Source organism: Orcinus orca, chromosome 1 (assembly GCF_937001465.1).
Source record: "Orcinus orca chromosome 1, mOrcOrc1.1, whole genome shotgun sequence".
In the NCBI taxonomy this organism is placed as follows: Eukaryota; Metazoa; Chordata; class Mammalia; order Artiodactyla; family Delphinidae; genus Orcinus; species Orcinus orca.
This window is the reverse complement of record NC_064559.1, coordinates 96,789,384-96,810,464: the sequence shown is the minus strand read 5'-3', so window position 1 is coordinate 96,810,464 and position 21,081 is coordinate 96,789,384. Positions and strand designations below refer to the sequence as shown.

Genomic DNA, 21,081 nt, shown 5'->3' with positions numbered 1-21,081 from the left:
GAATCTAAATGTCCATCAATGGATAAAGGAAATGTGGCGTATATATACAATGGAATATTATTTAGTCATGAAAAAGACTGAAATCTTTCTATTTGCAACAATATGGATGGCCCTTGAGGGCATTATGCTAAGTAAAATAAGTCAAATAGAGAAAGACAAATACTGTGTGGTATCACTTATATGTGAAATCTAAAAAAAGACACATAGGTACAGAGAGCAGACTGGTGATTGCCAGAGGCAGGGCAGGGGGTCAAAAAGTACAAACTTCTAGTTATAAAATAAATAAGTCCCGGGACTTCCAGGGCAGTCCGGTGGTTAAGACTCCGTGCTTCCACTGCAGGGGGTGCAGGTTCAATCCCTAGATGGGGAACTAAGATGCCATATGCCATGCAGCATGGCCAAAATATTAAAAAAATAAATTAATTAAATTAAATTAAAAAGTCCTGGGGATATAATGTATAGCATGGTAACTGTAGTTAGTAATATTGTATTGTATATTTGAAAGTTGCTAAGAGAGTAGATCTTAAAAGTTTTCATCATAAGAAAAAAACTGTGTGGTGATAAATTATTGTGGTGATCATTTCACAATATATACAAATATTGAATCATTGTATTGTATGCCTGAAACTAATAGAATGTTATATGTCAATTATATTTCAATAAAAGATATTAATGGGTTTATGAAACACAAATAATAAAAATGAACCATGAATCAGTAGAAATTGTTTTGAAATTGAGAAGCAAATTGAAACAAAAATTTTCAGATTACCAGAAAAGGTAATTCAATAAGAGGAATAGACAAATTTTGAACAGAATAAACAAGCACTTGGATTGTTTAATAATCCAACTAACAAGGGGAAGAAAATTGTATGAACATATTGGGGAAATGCTAACTTTCTTGTTGATTTGATATAAAAGATTGACACTGATGGAGATTGCATAAAACACATTAGTACACTAAAATGAGGACTTATGACAATCGGGTAAATGAGTGTCATCAACTCAAAGAACACTTAAGATTAATTACTGAAGGACTTCCCTGGTGGTCCAGTGGGTAAGACTCCGTACTCCCAATGCAGGGGGCCCAGTTTCGATCCCTGGTCAGGCAACTAGAGCCCACATGCAAGCCGCAGCTAAGAGTCCACACGGCACAACAAAGCTCCCGTGTGCTGCAACTAAGACCCGGCACAGTCTAAATTAAAAAAAAAAAAAAAAAAAAAAAAGATTAATTACTGGACAATCTCCTGAAATTCTACAGCTCATGTAAGAGAGAAATTTCAGAGATTTTTCCCAAATTTGACAACAATCAAAAAATTGATACAACAAGAAGCTGTGAAATGAAACATTCTAATCTATCGATAATAAAAGTGTTGATCAAAATCATGCCAGAGGAAAAAAACTGAATTATTATTCTGTTCTCCATATAAAGTAATATTATAAAATCTTTATCGTGTGAAGAGACAAAGAATAAGCTGCCCAAAAAAAAAGGTACGGGCGAAAACTATTTTAGACTTGTTTCAGGCAGTGAATTCATACGAATCTTACATCACTCTTCCAGATGTTATGATGTTTATAGTGTTTGCCAGATTTTTATTTTTTAAATTTTTTTGCCACACCGCACGGCACGTGGGATCTTAGTTTCCCAACCAGGGATGGAACCCGTGCCCCCTGCAGTGGAAGCACGGAGTCTTAACCACTGGACCGCTAGGGAAATCCCTGCCAGATATTTTTTTTTAATGTATAATTTGTTGTGACATTATTCTAGTTCAATGTTTACTCCTGTCATTAATTTTGTTTTGTTTTTCTTAAAAGGAGCTTCCAAAATTGTATAAGCTTCAGGTCTCACAAAACCCAGTTCCACCTCTGAGAAGTGGGGAGGCAACCTTTCCCATCTCAGCGATTGGCTCAATTGCCCAGCCGTGTCCTGTGGGTGTGGGCGGATTGCCCTCGCTCTCACCTCCCGACCTCAGCCACGCTCAGCCCTCTCCTCCCCTCACCATCCTGTTCCACCTTCTCCCCTCTGCCCTTCCTTTTCTTCCTGTCTCTTCTATTCGCTGTGCACCTTTGGGGGCTTCCTCCTTCTAGCCCAATCCTTAAGCTCTCATTTCTCTCTCCTCCTGTGCTCTGCCCCATTTTCAGCATTCTCATTGCCTAGCAAGCCGAGGGATGAGAACAACAGGTTGGGGGGGAGGGAGGTTTAAGAGGCTGGCTGCTGCCGCCTGAGGAAGAGGACAGGTCCAGATTATCCGCCTAACCCTAACTCCACCTCTGGCTGCCTGACGCTTCCTACCAGATCGCCACTCCCAGAGAAGTCTCAGAGTAAACCCAGGATTGCTGGCCAGGAGCCAGGAGCCCAGATCCTGCAGAGTTGCTGGGTGCCTCGGAGCTGGGAGCAGAGCCCAGGGCCTGGGCTGGGTCCCGCAGATTCTCCTCACCCTACCGGGCCTTGGGGCGCTGGGTCAGGCAGGCCTCACCCTGCTGTTCTCCTGAGATGCTCCCCACATTGGCTGAGGCAGGAGGGATAGGAATTTTGACTCTGTGATGAACAAGCACGTTTAAATGGGAGGAGCCTGGGAGACAGGACCCAGAGGAGCCATTTGGTTAAAATGAAAACTCTGGCCTCTCACTAGAGCATGTCTCCTAAGAGCATGAGAAAGGAGACTGATTCCCTTTCTCTCTCTCTCTCTCTCTCTCTCTCTCTCTCTCCCCCTCTCTCTCTGATATGCATTTAGGAACAGGGATTAGAGTTGTGGAGTCTGGATGTGGCATGCGGGGAGCAGGGCCCCACATGGACAAAGGGCAAAAAGATGGGGCTTCCACATTCCCATAGAAGAATTTGTGTTGAGTGCATGGAGGTGTGGGTTAGTGGTGGTCTACTGCTCTCCTGTTTTCTCTGAACTCCTTTGCCGTATATACACATCCTGGCAGTTTTCCAGGATAGAGGCCCCAGCTCCTTCCTCTGGACCCACCTCCTTGGGCAGCTTCTACTCCCATCTTAGTGGTGACACCTGCCCGTGATGGGAACTCTAGGATGCCCGTCAGGTCTCAGTAAATCATCATTTCCTAGGCTGTTCAGAGCCCCCAATTCTATCTAAGGCAGCCTGGAAGGTGCTCTCCCATGACTTGTGCTCCTGGGGCAGCGCAGTGAAGAAGGAAAGTAGTGACTGATTTTGGAGCCAGACCAACAGACTTGGACCCCTGTCACCATTACTTATAGCTGAGAGACCTTAGGTGAACTGCATAACCACCTGGGCCTTGTTTCCTCATCTGCGCAGTGGGTAATAGCCCAAAAGAGAGGCTCTGGGAAGAGCAGACCAGGCTGGAAAATCAGTTTGCATAGTGCCTGGTGATCTTCTTCCCTTTTCCTTCCCACAGAGCAGGGAGATACTGGGGGCGGGTGGGAAGAATGTCTTTTGTCCTCAGTGTCGTATAAACGACCAGGAGTCAGACTGTAAATCCTCTAAGTTGCAAAGGATGCCTGAGAGACCGTTTCACAGCCCCCTTCTTCCTGGAATACTTGAACTATCAAAATTGCCTCAAGTCTCTCTAAAACACAGTATGGCTTAAAAGATAAATAAATACTTAAATGCATGAATTATTTTCCTCCAGGAATTTGCTGCCTTCCTGCTTTCTTCCAAACTCTCTCTCTCTTTCCCATTCTTCAAAACTGTAGAGCCTTCCTGCTACAACCTGAGAGACTGGGCAAGGGACAGGGATGGAGAAGAGAGTTTGAGGAACAAGAAGAAATTTGGGGCCAAGGAGAAAGATAGTGAGCACGAGGGAAAGAGTTGGGGTGGAGCGGAGCTGGGGGAGGAAGATGGTTAGGGTGGGAGTGGAAGTGGAAGCCGTGACAGAGACAGCCCCCTGCTGGTCATACATCCCCATTTCCTCAACATCCCCACCTGGCCACATTCCCACTGGGCAGATAACCCTCAGACCAAGGAGAAAGTCATCAACAAATCTGCAGCCTCCCCTACTTCTTCTTCAAAATCTCATCACCCTCCTGCCTGCCCCAGGTCCTTGGGCCAGTGTCGCCCTGGTGCCCTGCACACGTCTCCACACACCTGGCACCAGCTTCCCCTCCTACGTGACCAGCACGGCCCTGGACTGGGTGGCGGATGCTGAGATAAGACCAAGGAGGGGAAAACCACCCAAGCCAGGAAGTTACACAGCCTGGTTCCCCCGGCAACCCAGCCACAGTCGCCAAACAGTACAGCGTGGGGCGGGAGGGGGTGGGGGACAACTCCCGTTCAAGGCGTAGCCAGGGCTGGCTCAGACCTCAGTTTTCTTGTTGGAGAAACTTCCCTCTCCAAATCCCCTAGGGCAGTGTTGCCGCCTAAGAATTATGGGGGAAGCCAGTTTGAAATGCAAATTCAAGACACCACCCCCATCACCTCCACCACAGATTCCCAGCCTAATAGGTCTAATAGGACTAACTAGAATCTGCATTTCTAACCAGTACCCCAGGGGATTCCAATGCTCACAGTCTTAGAGGGTAGCTGGGTTGGGGGAAAATACAGGATGGGGCCTACAGTCAGCCCATCCCCAGGGATGCTTGACATGGGTATTTTCAACACCCGGCGACTGACCAGGAGTCCAGAGACCTGAATTCTAGTACATGCAGAACCAATTCAAAACCATGAACTTGGGCTGAGCTCCTCTGGGCCTGCTACTAATATTCTGAGAACTATGCGCCATCTGAAGACACATAAGGTGTGCTTTCTACTCTCAAGATCCCTGGGACCCTGGCCCATCACTTTCAGTCTCTCGGTTTCAGTTTGTCTCTTCTCCCCAAAGGGTATAAAAATATTCAAGCCTTCCCAAGAGGTGACAAGTCTCCCTGGAATTAATAGATATGGAAGTGCCTTTAAAATACAACTCTCAGATACTCTCCTGGGGGCTGTGGTAGCCTTTATGGCTAGAAGGAAATGATAGGCTGTCAGAAGGCTCCAAAAAGTCAGGGGACCTTGGGCTTCCCTGGTGGCGCAGTGGTTGAGAGTCCGCCTGGCGATACAGGGGACACGGGTTCGTGCCCCGGTCCGGGAAGATCCCACATGCCACGGAACGGCTGGGCCCGTGAGCCTTGGCCGCTGAGCCTGCGCGTCCGGAGCCTGTGCTCCGCAATGGGAGAGGGCACAACAGTGAGAGGCCTGCGTACTGCAAAAAAAAAAAAAAGTCAGGGGACCTTCAGGACAGAAACCCCAAGGTACAAGATCAGGGGCTGGGTTTCTTAGTTCCTTCCTGTGGCTGCCAGATCTTCATTTGCCTTGGAGGGGTGGCAGCTGCAGAGCTGAACTTCCTGCACCTCTTCCTAAGCCAGACCTCTCCCTTCCTCACTGTGGCCCTGGCTTCCACCTACAGAAAAACCACAGTTCATGCTGGCTGCAGGCCGAACCCTTCCCCAGGGTCAGCCACCAAGCCAGGGAGCTCCACGATGGGGTGAGCAATTAGCTTGGACTTCTTCTGCCACAAGTTTTAAGTCCCAGTTCAGCCACCTGCTAGGTAGGTTCTGCAAGTTACTTTTGCTCTCTTAGCCTCAGTTTCCTCATCTGTAAAATAGGAGAGAATAACATTCTGTGGTGGTGGTCAAGCCCCTTCTCCTGGATTTCCCATCCTAGCCACAGACACCATTTGCTTAGTGGCTGAATCCAGAAGCCCGTCTTTCTGGATCCCTCGCCCCCTTCTTCAACTCTGCACAGTCAGAGTACTAAACAATTTTGAAATCCAGTCTCTTCTTTCCATCCCCACTGGTCCTCCTTCCCCAGGCCACTCTTGCCTCTGCTGTGACTGCTGCAGTAACCTCCTGGAGTTGGCCTGCCTCACTCACTAGTCTTCTCCAACCCTAGGCCATTTTCTACCCTGCAGCCTCAGGAAATCGGCTAAGTTAAAACCCAACTCTCATCTCCTCATCCCCCTGCTTAAAATCCTTCAATGTCTTCCCCTGCCCTTAATGAAAGGTCCAGAATTATTCATGGACATTGAAGGCCCTCTGAGGATGTGCATTTCTCAGCACCCACCCCTCCGGCCTCTAAACACACCCATTCTACTGTCCAGCCCTGTACATTCCCACCTCCAGCCCACACCCATGCTGCAGCTCAGCGGAGACCGGAGACCGCTGTCCTCTTCAACACTACTGGCCTCTCCTTTATGCTTCTAATTATCCTTAAATCCTCAGTTCAGACCTTCCAGAAATCTTCACTGATGCCCCTCCCCGTGAGGCTGGGTTAAGTCCCCTCCTCTGGGTTCTCACCTAGACTTCCCTTAGCACGCCACAAATCACATTATAATTGATTGTCTGCTCTTCTAGCTTCTCCCAGGAGGGCACAAACTGTACTTGTTTTGTTGACTTCTGTATCCTCCAACACCCAGTAGATGCCTCGCCCTGAATAGGTGCTCAATAAATATTTTTTGAAATAATGGAAGAACATATACAGGTCAAGCTCTCAGCAGAGTGACTAACAGAAAAATGGTAGTGAATCATCATCATCACCGTGATGGTTCGGCCCCACACCGAGCTACATTTCTCTCATGCAAACACAACTCAAAATTCAGGCCCTGCCCACAGCGGGGTGAAATGGTGTGACAGCCCCAGTGTTTGGGGAGATGCTTGTATGACCCACTCCCCACCTACCCTCCCCCAGTGATGTTGATCTGTCCCCACCCAATCCCTGGTTCTCACCCTGCCTCAGGCTTCTTTGACCACCCCCAGTCCAGGCAGGAAAGGAACAGCCCCTTCACCCCCACCCCCCCACCCCCCCACCCCCCCACACCCCCGCACTGAAACTTGACCTCTGACCACAGAGCCAGTGACTACTCCTTCTTCCGGAGGAGCAATCCCACCCCCACCAACCAGCAGCCCCACTCCCCCCAGCAGATCAGGGGAGAGGATCCCAGAGACACATAGCCTCAGCTCACCATGACATCACCACCGACCTCCACCCCAGAAATGACCCAGGGCTGCGGGAGGCTGGCAAGTGATCCTCCCAAAGAGCCCTACTTGCATTTCTCCAAAGGCCCATATCACTGGCTTTCTGAATTATCGTGGCTCCTATCCATGTTTTACCTCCCCTACAGGACGAGGTACTTTTGGAGCAAAGAGATCATGTATGAATAATCTTCATAGGCCCCATAAGGCCTGGCATAGGGTAGAACCCCAATAATTGTTGAAGGAATGAATACATGAATGAAAAAATGGGTGTGTATATGAGTGTTCCCAGGCAGAATTGCTCATTTTCCACTTTAAGATGAGACTTGTCCTATTATTGAAGACCTTCCTCCTGACCCTTAAGAGAATCCAGAGGCTAATAACACCTCAGGGTCAGGAGGATCATTTTTCCTTGTTTAACCTAAATTTCTCTAGGTGCAACTTCAGTGCCTTTTCTTTTAACCTACCTCCCTAGCCACTGGCACTAAAACTCATTTCTTCACAAGGAGACGGTTACTAATTTACCTTTAGCCTTCTCTTCAACAAATTGAATCCCAGGCCCTCTATTGCTCCCTCCCTGGGGCCCTACTGTCCAGCCCTTTCCCTGTTCCACTGGTCCTTGGGCCTTTTGCCAAGCTCTCAAAGGCCTCTCTGGGCTGCACAGGCAGGAATGGACATATTGTTCTCCAGGGAGCCATGGACAAACACTCAGACGCTTACCCTCTGCCTACACACACCTGACACACACCTCTCTGCACCCCCAGTCCCCAGTCCTTGGTAAACACATACTCACAGGCAGCCTCCACACAAGGTCACAGTTTCATCTCCTCCCACCCGCACCGCCGAGCCCTGGCCCTGTGAATTCTCGCACACCTGGACGCACACTCAGTGCACATGAACAGACCGCACAGAACTATACTTTTCCCCTACAAGTCAGCCACACTGTGAACCCCTCCTCCTCCTCCCCCTCCCCTCCCCTCCCCCTAGCCTCCCCTCCCCTCCCCCCTCTTCCTCCTCCCCCTCCCCCTCCTCTTCCTCCTGCCTGCCTTCCTTCTCCAGCTCTCCTTCCCATCAGCCACCATGGGCCAAGCCTACTTTCCCTTTACCTCCACAGTGATCTTCCACTGCAAGGCTGAAGGCAAGGAGTAAATGAACCAATGCTGGCTCCTACCCCTTCCTCCTGCCCTCTTCCCACTTTTTTTCTGCCAAATCCTCAAGCACCTTCCACTTGCCCAGAGCACACAAACCACCCTCCATCCCCTTCCCAACCTCCACTCCTCTGGCTATAGGGAGAACCCACTTCTCAGCTTTTTACCTTTGAGAAATGAACAATGAGGAAGCATTGGAAACTGACAGGAAATGAGGAAGCATTGGAAACTGAAATGGAAACTGGTTTCATTTCAGATCCGATGACAGGCTGGGTCACTGGGACCCTGGGCTGGCTGGGCACCAGGCCAGGGGATTCGGGAGCATGAGGGCAGTGTGATATTCACTCATTCATTCGTTCATTCAACAAATATTTATCCAGCGCCTACAACACGCCAGGCACTACTGTGCATTAACAAAACCAGCACAAACCTGCCCTTCCAGAGTGTACATCCTGTGGGTGGAGACAGAAGATAAATAAGTAAACTACATTAGTATCATGTAGTGATAGGAGAAAGGAGGGAAGGAGGATGGGGTGCAGGCTGAGAGTGGAGTGTGCAATTTTAAACACGGCGGCCAGGGAAGGCAGTATGTTTGAACTGGAAGGTGACATTTGAACAAAGACCTGAAGGAGAGAAAGTAGCCACGGTGACACCTGGAAGGGGAGATTGTTCGGGGCAGCAGGAACCGTTCAGCAGGCGCAGGGTGTTAGGGAACACCAGTGTGGAAAGCCACGGGGAATGAGTTGCTAGGAGATGGCAGGAAAAGGGGTTGCCACTCAGAGAAGCTTTTCCCCCTATTCCCAGGGCTGGGACCCATTCTGGGCTCCAGGGCCTGAAGGAGTGCCAGGAGAGATGAGAGGGGCCAAATTAGGGATGAAACTGTGATTTCACACGGAACAAAATGCTGTAAAGCAAACAGAAAACAAAACAAAATGTTGAGGAGTCAGTGGAGGCCATTTCCAGAAGGAAGGAGCTGAACCTGGAGCGAAGTGGATTAAGGGGAGACGTGGAGGGGCCTCCCAGAGCTTGCTGGTGGGTGGTGGATCCAGCCAGGAGGGAGGTGAGCCCCGTGGCTGAGCACCTCTCAAATCCAGTCCGGCTGGAGCAGCATAGGCTCAGCCAGCTCCCAGCCAGGATGACCTGGGTTCAAAACCCCTCTGCCCACTAAATCCTTATATGGCTTTGGGTGAGTTTCTTGTCCTGGGACCCAGTACGCTCATTTGGGAACGAAATGAGGGAAATAATACAGTCATATCCACCTTGTGGACTAACATGGGAATCTGCTGGGAGAAGACAGTGGTCCTCAGTCTTGGCTCTGTGGTGTGCCGGTCCCAGAAAGTCGTGAGGCCTGTGGCCCATAATTCATAGCTATAGTTAAATCAGAGAAGGGTGCAAATGGTTTGGTTTTTTTAGTTCAAATATCAATGAATTCAATGTTGCGTCTGCAATGACATCACTCTTCCTCACTGGCATTCCACGGAGGCTTCCTGAATGGGAGATAACGGGGTGGAGTGACAGCTAATCCCCGGGGAATTTGCAAATAGGCTGTACCCTATCTTATCTGTGCCACAGCCCAAGGGAGTACAGCAGGCAAGCAAACACCATCTCGCCCATGGCTGGGGCTCGGATAAGGCGGAGAGCCCCTGAGCTGACGGCTAATGTACAGCAGTGGCATGGGGCCTGGCACACAGTAGGTGCTTCTTGGCAGCGGGAACCACAGTGGGGTGGGCGAAAGGAGAATGGAAGCTCTCTTGTTATCCACCACTGCACAATTTGTCACCCTCAGGCACAACGTTGTGCCTTTCCCATCCTTGGGAAATAGAGACACACGGAAGTGGACATGGGGAGAGGGACAGTGGAGGCCAGGTTGGCTGATGCGGGTGGGAGCTGAAGTGGGGGACTGGCCCAGAGCCTCTAGGGAGACACAGGGTCTGATGGGAAGGCCGTGGGGTTGGAACTACATTCATGCCTGGGTCAGGGCTGGGAGCTCAGGACAACCTGACCCCAAAATTGATTATTGTGTTCCAGGGCCACCCGTCCAGAAGGAATGCTGCTAGGTTCTCACCAGCAAGCAGCTCACAAGTGCCTGGGATGATCAACAAGGCTTCCTGCCTCCAGCCACCACCACCAGCTCCTTCCCGGACTGGTCTGGCCACCAGAGGTCACCTTGCATCAAGCCTGCCTGAGGGCCTCCCACCCAGACACCTGCCAGGACTCAGGGCTGTGTGGACGGCGGCCCCACCTTCCTGCAGTGGCTGAGAACTGTTCTGGCTGTGGGAAGGGCCCAGCCAGGAGCACCTGGGTAGGTGACGGCCCCCCCTCCCTGTGAAGCCTGCCCACGTATGCTGTCATCATGGCTTCTAGCCCGAGGGCAGCTGGAAGGGCCTATCCCATCTCAACCCCACCCCTAAACCAAGTGAGAAAAAGAATGGGAAGGAAATCGATGATGGGGAGATGTTTGTAACCTTTTATTTCAAAGCCCTCTTCCCTGGAGCCAGTCACCACCCTTCCCCCACATTCCTCCCTTCCCAACAGTGGACTCAGTGGCCCCAGACACAGCCAGAGTCCATCCAAAAAAAGACAGAGATTCTTTATTTAAACCAGCAAACTCAGATTCTTCAAGCCCCAGCCCATGGTGGGCAGCCTTCCCTCCCCGGTCCCCTCACCCCCACCCGTTAGCCACAGAGAGGGGAATGGAAAATGAGAAGCCTGAAGGCCTCTGCCAGGGCAGGCTGCCTCAGAAGTGTGGTGAGCGCAGTCCAGCTGGGGCTGGGGGGCAGCCGCCACAGACCCCTCCCTATAAATTAAGTCCCTGCAGCCACAGCTGTGGGTGAGGCGTACTTGTGGGGAGAAGGCCATTAGGCAGCATCCCTGACTCCCAGCCAAGGAATGGATTAGGGCACAGGGCTCAGGGGAAGAGAGGCCAGAGAGAAAGAGAAGAGGTATGGTGGGGAGAGGGGGTGATGCCCCCCTAATTTTGGTCCCGGGGAAAAGAGGCAGTTGGTCCAGTTTTGGTGGATTTAGAGAAGGGAATGTATTAGTAAGCACAGTGGGGAGGCCATCGTCAGGCACCCCCAGAGGAGACAGGCCAGGCCCCCACCCTGGCAGAGGGGAGCATGAGAGCTCCAGGGGCTCTCAGGGAATGTCACTGCTAAAATATATATATACATATATATATATATATATATATATATATATACACATATATATATATATATATATATTAACCATTCACGGCAGGCAGGGGCAGGGCTGTGGGTGGGATCAGAGGATCTGGCGTGGCATCCCGTAGCCGGTCATGCCTGCCTGAGATGCCCCGCGGTTGGTCCCCATCTGTAACCCAATCACATTCTTGCCCTCCTGCAGCTGGTTGTCGGAGAAGTTCCGAGGGTTCTCCTTGGATTTCCTGGGTGGAAAGGGAGCATTGGTTAGGAGGAGGGTGGAGGCTGCCCCAGTAAACGTCCTCCAGGGACACAGCACAGGCTTTCTCTGGCTTAAGTACTGGTGCCAGCTCTGCCCTGGAGAGCCTTGAGCTCTCTGAAGCCACCCGGTCATCTCTCAAAAGGGACTGTCCCTTGCCACCCCGGGAGACTCATGAGGATTAAGTGAGACGAGGAATGTGAAAGTGCTTTGTAAAGGGCATTTCCTAGGGACAGGAGTGGGAAGGATCACCGCGCCGGCCCGGGGCCTGGGCTGCCCCAGCAGTACTCACTTGGGAAACCAGTTGGGATCTCCAGAGAAGAGCCCATTGTTCTGGGCTACCGCCAGCCCACCCAGGTTCATCAGTGTCCGCTGCACACAGGCCATGTTCTTTCCTGGGAAGGGGGAGGGGGTGTGTTGGCCTCAGTGGGTCTGGGGTCCTGCATGCCAGGCTTCCACCTCTATCACTAAGTCAGCAGGCCCAGCTTCCTAATTCTTTTACTCTTGGTCTCCCGACCCTTCTCCAACCCAACCCCCAATATGGCCAACTCCTCCATAAACACACACACACACACACACACACACACACACACACACACACACACCCCACTCTTTACACACACACACACACACACACACACACACACACACACACACACACACACACACACACACACACACACACACCCCACTCTTTGTCCTCAGGTATCAGAAACCTGCCCCTTCTCCCTGGTGGACATGGCCCAGCCCAGCCTCTGGTCTTCTGGATGACGGTGCCCTGGCCCTGACCCACCTTCCCAGAGGTCCACAGTCTGGAAGATGTCAGTGGTGTTGATGCCGTAGCGCTCGGCTGCTTGCAGGAACTGGGAGATCTGCTCCATCTGCTTGAAGGCCATGGTGGAGGCCTGGATCTTCCTCACTGGGGCCTGCCCCTCGGGGTACAGCCCGTTAATGAGCTCACACAGCACCTGGGTGAGGACAGTAGGTGTGCAGAAGTGAGGCCCTGCCTACCACAGATCAGAATGTACCATGCTCGGCGCTAGAGACAGTGAACCGCAGAGGGGCCTCTCCTACCTGAAGACAGCTCTGACTCTACCTGGAGTGAGCACAGGCTCCTTCCTGCCCAGCCCCCTGCCTCTGAGCCCAGAGTGTAAACCGTGTTATTCCAGGATTACCAACTACCGCACACCTCCCCCAGCTCTTCCCTTAGAGTTCCTCTTCCTTCTGTCACACACGGCTTCCACTGCAGGGAGGCACGTTCACCCTCCCACTTCCCTCGGCGGGAGGGAGGAAAGCAGGGGGCCTCTGCACGATGAAGATACCCCGGCTCAAGAAGAGCTGGGAGGGGGCTGCCCTCCATTCTTCAGCTGAGACAATCCCCGGTCCCTCAGACCCAGCCCTGCTCTCCTGGCACTTCTGGTCAGCGGCGCCCAGCTCTCACCGTGCCATCCTTGAGCCAGTTCTGGAAGTTCTCGCGCCCAGGCTGGGGCCGGCCCACATCCTTGCGGCACTGGGTGGTGATCCACTGGATGAGGATCTGCTCCAGGTCTGCATCATATTGTTTCTCAATCTTCTGCTGCACCTCCCGGCTCAGGCCGTAGGAAGGTCCCCTGTTGGCCATTCCAAAGGGCGGTGGTGTCTGGGGGAACTGGGGAGAGGACACATCCAGGCCTGTGGTCAGCACTCTGCAGCCTGTGGGGTGGGGGATTCTGACACACACCATATCCCCAGGGTGGGCCCCGGAGGTGAGAACAGCCACCAAATGAGGGAAGTCTCACCTTAACCCCTGGACATGGGCTAGACTCTCAGTGCTCAGAACTCTAGGAGGTGTTAAGGCACCTCTGGGTTCTTCCACCCCTGTGACAGGTAGCCTGTCTACTCTCCTGAGGCTTCCCATTAGATTTCATTTGAATGGTTCCACTGCTACAATGAAGTATAAAACCCACTGGAATAGAAAATAGGGTAAATGAGGCCGGGATTGGGGGTTCAGCCCCTCATTTGGGGTGGTCAGCTTTAGCAAAGGCAAACTGGTCATTCTAACCCCAACCCTGCCTTTTCCAGTTCTGGGCAAGAGAATGATTTGGAAAGAATATGGAGTGGCTGGAGAAACCTATGTCAGGAGCTAGGGGACTGGACAGATCTACCCTTAATTAGCCACTGGGTTTTAATTGAACACCCACTATTTGTGCTGGGGATTGTGGAAGACACAGAAGTCCTTGGTCCTAAAGTTGCCCACAGTGCCATCAGAGAGACAAAGTGAGCACCTATGAAAGGGCAAGAGTTGTACATGATGAATATTAAACTACACAGTCAGACCACGTGTTACAGGAATTGAGAGAGGAGTATTGGCAGAAGTAGCCTGGAGGGCTTCCTGGAAGAGGTAGGTCTGAGTAGGTCCTTAACAGATTTCACCAGGCAAAGGGGCTTCCCATGAGAAAAGAGGTAATACCTAATTCTACTTTCCTTTCTAGAAGCAGTGGTAGGCAGAATAATGGCCCCCCAAAGATGTCTATGTTCTAATTCCCAGAACCTGGGAATGTTACCTGATATGGCAAAAGGGATTTTGCAGATGTGATTGAATTATAGATCTTGAGATAGGGAGAGTACCCTGGGTCTCCAGGGGGGGCCCAATGTCCTCACGACAAGGGTCCTTATGAGTGAAAGAGGAAGGCAGATGAGTCAGAGTGGGAGAAGTGAGAAGGAAGCCAAGGTTGGAGTGATGCAGGGTCATGAACCAAGCAATGCAGATGGCCTCCAGAAGCTGGGAAAGGTAAGGAATGGAATCTCCCCTAAGTCCCCTGGAAGGAATGCAAGCCCTGCCAACACCTTGATTTTAGCCAGTGAAACCTAGCTCTGCAAGATATTACATGTGTGTTGCTTTAAGTCACTCAGTTTGTGATAATTTGTCACAGCAGGAATAGGGCACTAATCCAGGAGCCTTGGGTGGCATTTTTAGGGAAACCCGGGAAGAGAGGGAGGGATGGGGAAATACACAGCGGGGTTTCTTTAACTTAGTTGGAGGACCTCAGTTAGGAAGAACTGGGTGGTTTCCTGACCACTGGCCTGGGTTGACAGCACCTCGCAGTGGGCAGTCTGTCCCCACCTGCCACCTCCCTGCCTAGGTCCCACACCCAGAGCCCTGTCCTAGGAATGCTACCCATGCCGAGGGGGAGCCAGGACCCAATTTCCTGCCCCCATCCCCTCCCCATGGGCTCTTCTTTCTGCTCTGAGATAGAGCTGGCTGACTGTACATAAAAGGGGATGCCCCAGGCCAGGCACCTCTGTTCAAGGAGAGAGAGGAGAAACACTGCCTCTCCCTACCTCTGGCCCCAGGCCAGGTCAGACTTTAGGGACGGAGTCACTCTGGCTCCCTGGGTCCCCCGCACAGCAGTTTGAGCCACCCCAACCCCCCCTCCCTGGGCCTCGGGGCAGGCCACAGGGACAGCAGCTGCCTCAAACGTCCTCCCACCTCTCAGCCCCAGCAGAGGTGGGGCTCGGGCCAGTCCCCTCCCCCCCACTGCAACATGGCTGCTCCTTCCAACTGCAGCCTATTGGGCTGCACATTTCCGGCAGCGATCCTCCCCATAATCAGTTATTTTTAAACCTCATTAAGACGACCCAGCCCCACTTCACCCAGCCCGGAAACCGGGCCAGATAAATGTCCGTCTGGGCCTTGACCCACACCACGAGCCAGCACACACTCAGCAGGGGCAGGGCAGGCCGGCCCAGTGGAGAGAGGGAGACAAGATTCTCTCCCCTCAGCCCAGCCCCAGCTGCCCAGCCGAGAGCCACTCGGTCTCCGTAAGCCTGTGACCCCTGACGCACAGGGCCGCGGCTGGGAGGCTCAGAAGCAAGGAGAGGGGGGCCAGAGGCTGCTGCCACCAGTAAGCCCCCTTTTCCCAGCCCAATGTTCAGACCTCACTTCTGGGAGCAGCTCCACTGTGGTCACCTGGGCCTCAGGGCTGTGTCTCCATGGAGTCAAGTGGCCTGAGGCCCAGGGATCACTACGGCCCAGGGAAAGAAAGGACAGGACAATGATTAACCCAGACACCAGGGTTAGGAGGGGAGCGCAGGACCGAAGAGTGACCCCTCCAGTGTCACTTACGGTATGGACGGTCAGGACAGACTCGGCCTCCCAGACCCACCTCTGAGTCTCCCTCCTAAACTCTGGTGCCTGGGCACATCTGGCAAGGTCACAGACTCCAGCTGCAGTGTCTCGGCTGCACTCTGGAGCCATTGCCCTAGATCCCGAGGTGCCAGAGCCGTAAAGCAGAGCTCTGGGAGGAGGCAGGCCAGACGGGCCCAGCCTGCCCACGGCTTCTCTCCCCACCCCCACGAGCAGGCACACGCTGAGGGGCTGCGGCCGCTGGAGCTGGAGTGGCCCACGCTAGTGACACTCAGGGGACCTACCCTGGCTCTCCCTTAAAGGAGGGAAGGTAGCCAGTTGCCTACTGCAGTGGGGAAAGGCTGTGTGGGAGATGCCCAGAGCTGGGGGTCCGAAGGGAAAACAACAGCTGCACAGCTTGGGGGGTGGATTGGCAGTGAGTAACCTAAACTCCAGAGCTGCCTACAGCGGTGGGAACAGCCCTCACTCCCACCCACAAGGTTACAACAGTTGGGAAAGGGGGAGGGGCCACAAAAGGCACTCCAGTCCTCAGCCCCACCCAGACCCTGGGCTGGAAGCTGACCTCACCCCACCGCCGACGCCAAAGAAAAAGCGGACGTGGGGTGGGAGTAGGATTCCAGGGCTCCTGGCTGGGGTGTTGAACTGGAAAGACAAAGGGACTCTCCATTCATTGTGCAGAGAGGACACAGGGGAACCTCCCAATCCAGAATTGGCATTAAGACTATTTTGAAAAGGCGAAACAGGGATACTTGCCCCCAAAGTGAAGAGCCACAGGGAGCGGGGGTGATGGGAGACCTACGATTGAAGGGCCACCTTGGGGCAGCCGCCTTGGTATCAAGAGTCAGCGAGCAGAAGAGAAAGCTGAAGCTATACAAACAGGAAGCCACAAGGCTTGCGCAGGAGGAGGGGTATGGTGGGGGCCGTTGCCATGGCTTCTGTGTACCAAACACAGGAATGGGGCAGGGTGGGGGCACCAGGCAGAAACATCCACTCGGCGCAGGAGTGGCGGGGAGGCTCCGAGTGGGGGCGGAGCGGGGGCGGGGCGAGGGCGGGGAGCAGAAGTGGGATCCTTGGGAAAGGGGCCGCTTCACAGGTACAGACAGGTGCAAGGGATTCCTCAAGGAAGCAGCTGTGGAGGGTACGGAGGGCGTGTGGAGAAGGGAAATTACAAGTTTTGGGGTAGAGAAGTAGATTTAAGGAAATAGTTCAGGAGTAGAAGAAATATCCTGGGAACAGAAGGTACATTCTGAGCTAGAGAGCCCCATAACTGAAAATCCTGGGTGGGAGAAGGGATGGGGGTGGGGGAGAAGGGATGTGGGGTGGGGGAGAATGGATGGGGGTGGGGGAGAGGGGATGGGGGTGGGGGAGAATGGATGGGGGTGGGGGAGAATGGATGGGGGTGGGGAGAAGGGATTAGAGGCCAATCCCCGGAGAGCAAAAGAGGGACCCGGGCTGTGGAGTGGGGGGTGGGGGTGGGGGGAGAACTGCACTTGGACAAAGACTTATTTGTTGATTCTGGAAGGGGAGGGCCCTGCCGGCCCCACCCTACCTTGGCCTCCTCGGCAGTCTTCCCTGTAGACTAGGAAGGAGAAACTGGGAGTGGGGTTACAGACGGGGAGCTGTCCCTCTGTCGGGTGCTCTGGGGTCAGAAAACTAGGAGAGCCACAGGCCTCCTCCTACACCGGATCCCCACACCAGTCCATCCTCACTTCTACCCCACTTCTTTCTGCTCACAGATACCAAGGTGCCCCAGAACTTCACAGATAGCGGCTCCAGGAGACTCCAGGAGGCCCGCAGAGGGAGGGGGGTGGGGGAGGGAGGTGGCAGTCCATTTCCGGTCCTGCCGCCCCCCCCTCGCCACACCCTGGGCCGTTACTGGGATGAATCACCCACCGCCCGCCGCTGGGGTGACGCAGTGGTCTGGGCAGCCCGCCCGACCGCAGCCACCACCGACTTTCCCAGCAGCAGGGGGCAAGGGGTGGGGGCATCGGCTCCCGTAGGGGCTGGAGGCCTGGAAAGCATCCATCCTCCCTCAACACCACCTCCTACAGACAGGGCATGATGGGGCGCAGTCAAGGCTGCAGCCTCCCAGATGTTTCAGGTCGGGGGGACTCTCCTGGAGGCGATTGGAGCTTCAACTCCCCGCCCGAACCCGGGAAGGCGAGGCCATGCGGGACCCGCGCACGGAGCCCCCTCGCCCCAACCCGCGACGCCGAATCCCCAGAAAAACGAGCTGCAGGAGAATGAACAGAAAGGTCGGCTTCGGGGACGCAGAGGGCAGGCAGCACCCACACGTGCTCCTGGAACTAGGAAGTGAAGTGTCGCTTCGGAAGTCCCGGCGGCGCCGAGCAGGCCAGGGTGGGCGCCGGGACCCTGTACGCTCCATCACTGGGGGCCAGCCAGCTAATCCCTGACGCCCCCCTTTCCCCACCCCAGCGAAGACCCAGGGCTGGAGCCGGCGGGCGGGACGCAGTCCCCGAGTCCCTGATCCGGACGGACGGCCCCGTCTATGCACTAGCAACAGCGGCTGACCTCATTGCTCAACAATGCGGGGTCAGAGCCTGGGGACAGACCTGACAGCCCGGGGAGGGGCAAAGCAGTCAACGGACCCTTGCCTGCCAGCCCTTGATCACCAAGCTCACTGGAGCAAGTCGCAAGCTCTGGCTTCTAGCTTTCTAGAGACCCCTGCCTCCAGCTCACCGTTCACGCGGACCGAAGAGTTGCGCACTCCAGGCGGGGTCTGCAGCGCGAGTGAAGCGCCGGGGCCGGGCCAGGCCGGAGGTTTTCAGCCTGCTCCCGCCTCGGACGGGGCGGACCGGGGGCGGGGCAAGGGCCGAGAGGGTTTAAAGGCGCCGCAGTCCAGAAGCTGAGGGCAGTGCTTAAAAGACAGGGGCGGTGGAGAAGAACCTGAGTTAAAGGACCTGGAGGCAGTAGCCTCCACTCTTGAGAACCTATACCCCTACCCCAGAGCCCTTAAACTTGTGCCCCAGTGGGAAACTTTCTGCCTAGGTTAGCTCAAGACTGTGGGCGTTTTTATATGGGAAGAAACCTCTTGGTTTAAAAAGGGTGGTTAAGTAAATGGAGGTACAGGAAGACGCTCACCGCCCCCACTCCACACACACACACACACACAACCGTCTAGGGTGAGGCAGGACTGGGGCTAGCAGGCCAGGACAGCTCCTGGTCTTGGTGGTCTTGCTCCCCACCTTCTTCAAGCCCCAGACTAGCAGTGAGGTGATTCCGTGCCCAGGGCCCAAGAGGCATGATCAGCGTTGAGACCCAGGGTTCAGACTTGACTTCTTTTTTTTTTAAACAATTTTATTTTTTTATTTTATAATTTATTTATTTATTTGGGGGCTGTGTTAAGTCTTTGTTGTGGTGTGTGGGCTTCTCATTGTGGTGGCTTCTCTTGTTGTGGAGCACAGGCTCTAGGTGTGTGGGCTTCAGTAGTTGTGGCACATGAGCTCAGTAGTTGTCGTTCGCGGGCTCTAGAGCGCAGGCTCAGTAGTTGTGGTGCACGGGCTTAGTTGCTCCATGGCATGTGGGATCTTCCCAGACCAGGGCTCGAACCCGTATCCCCTGTATTGGCAGGCGGATTCTTAACCACTGCGCCACCAGGGAAGTCCCCAGACTTGACTTCTTTCCCCTTCATTTCCTCCTCTATGACCTGGCACCTCTTCTTAATCCTGGAGGGATCAAAAGAACCCTCAGTGGAGGAAGAGGCTGGCAGTTCTTCTGTCTCTGAGGGTGGAGGAGAGCCTCGTTTGGGGGTTGAAGGAGGGCTCCCTCCTCCCTGTTTTCAGGCTTCAGTTGAGCAGTCCCTCTGGGGTGGAGTCCCTGCTTACATCCATCAGTGGAGTTCTTCACAGATGATAGAAGACCCAGTTGAGCCTGGTTTTCAAGCGCATCACCAACCAGTGCCGGACTTCCCTGGTGGTGCAGTGGTTAAGAATCCGCCTGCCAATGCAGGGGACACGGGTTTGGTCACTGGTCCGGGAAGATCCCACATGCTGCAGAGCAACTAAGCCCATGCGCCACAACTACTGAGCCTGCACTCTAGAGCCCGCGAGCCACAACTACTGAGCCCGCGTGCCACAACTACTGAAGCCCGTGCGCCTAGAGCCCGTGCTCCACAACAAGAGAAGCCACTGCAATGAGAAGCCTGCGCACCACAACAAAGAGTAGCCCCCGCTCCACGCAACTAGAGAAAGTCCACGCGCAGCAACGAAGACCCAACGCAGCCAAAAATAAAATAAATTTTAAAAATAATAATTAAAAAAAAAAAACAGTGCCTTCCCACTTTTCCATTCTCTCTTGCCTGATCCTCCCTACCCCTATATTCCAGTGATTCCCTGGTAGGCCAAGGAATCCTCCGTGCCTTTACACAGGCTGTTCCTCTGCCTGGGATGCGTTTCCTCCCTTGACTGACTTCTCACCTGCTCTATCCACCACCAACTTTGTGACTTTTGGGCAACTTACTAAAGCACTGTGCACCTCAGTTCCCTAGTCTATAAAATAGAGCTAATAGTACTACGTACTTCAGAGTGGTAGAGAATTAAATGATACATGTAAAGAGCTTACAGCAGTGCCTGGCACATAGTGAGTGCTCAGCTGTGGCTGTCATCATTGTTCTCACTTCCTGTGATGATGCCTGCAATCGTCCCAATTTATCCCAGCGCAAGCTGTAAGCATTCACTGTTTGCTGACTCCTTCCTTCATGCTGCCTTAATAACCAACACATAGTTTATCACAGAACTTATCACATAGTACTGTAACTATTTCTTTTTTTATTTTTCTTTTTTTTTTTTTTTGCGGTACGCGGGCCTCTCACTGTTTTGGCCTCTCCCGTTGCAGAGCACAGGCTCCGGACGCGCAGGCTCAGCGGCCATGGCTCACGGGCCCAGCCGCTCCATGGCATCTTCCCGGACCGGGGCACGAACCCATGTCCCCTGCATCGGCAGGCGGACTCTCAAACACTGCGCCACCAGGGAAGCCCTGTAACTATTTCTTTACTTGCCTGCTTCACCGACCAGAAAGAACTCCCCAAGAGCAGACATGTCTTGTGAAATTTGTAGTTCCTCTGCATCTAGCTCAATGGCTGGTCTCAGTAGGCATTCAATAGCTGACCTCAGTAGGCACTCAGTAAATGCTTTTTGAATGGATATTGAACGTACATCCATTCATTCAGGAAGAGTACCCTCAGGAAGAATACCCTCCTTTTTTTTTTTTTTTTTTTTTTTTTTGGCGATAAGCGGGCCTCTCACTGTTTTGGCCTCTCCCGTTGCGGAGCACAGGCTCCGAACGCGCAGGCTCAGCGGCCATGGCTCACGGGCCCAGCCGCTCCATGGCATATTCCCGGACCGGGGCACGAACCCATGTCCCCTGCATCGGCAGGCGGACTCTCAACCACTGCACCACCAGGGAAGCCCTACCCTCCTTTTTTAGGGTTCAGGGATTTTCCA

General features: G+C 53.3%; 2 protein-coding genes across 6 annotated transcripts in view; both read right to left on the bottom strand.

The window, feature by feature from the left end:
• CFAP45 (cilia and flagella associated protein 45) overlaps positions 1–10,396 on the bottom strand; it is a 42,939-nt gene extending 32,543 nt beyond the window's left edge. For 4 of the 5 annotated variants that reach the window (XM_033414283.2, XM_033414285.2, XM_033414286.2 and 1 more), the window contains exon 1: positions 8,241–10,396. In XM_033414283.2, the coding sequence (XP_033270174.1) occupies positions 8,241–8,324 (84 nt within the window). In that variant the 5' untranslated portion in view covers positions 8,325–10,396. Of the gene's footprint in view, positions 1–7,718; positions 7,869–8,240 lie in introns of those variants that run through there. The other variant, XM_033414288.2, reaches the window with a different exon arrangement.
• Positions 10,397–10,526: 130 nt separating this feature from the next.
• On the bottom strand, positions 10,527–18,469 carry TAGLN2 (transgelin 2). The gene is made up of 5 exons (XM_004284458.4): positions 18,320–18,469; positions 12,935–13,141; positions 12,287–12,461; positions 11,786–11,888; positions 10,527–11,479 (listed from the first exon to the last, which is right to left on the bottom strand). The coding sequence occupies exons 2-5, from the start codon at positions 13,112–13,114 to the stop codon at positions 11,338–11,340; spliced, it is 600 nt and encodes a 199-aa protein (XP_004284506.1). The 5' UTR covers positions 13,115–13,141; positions 18,320–18,469; the 3' UTR covers positions 10,527–11,337.
• Positions 18,470–21,081: the final 2,612 nt, after the last annotated feature.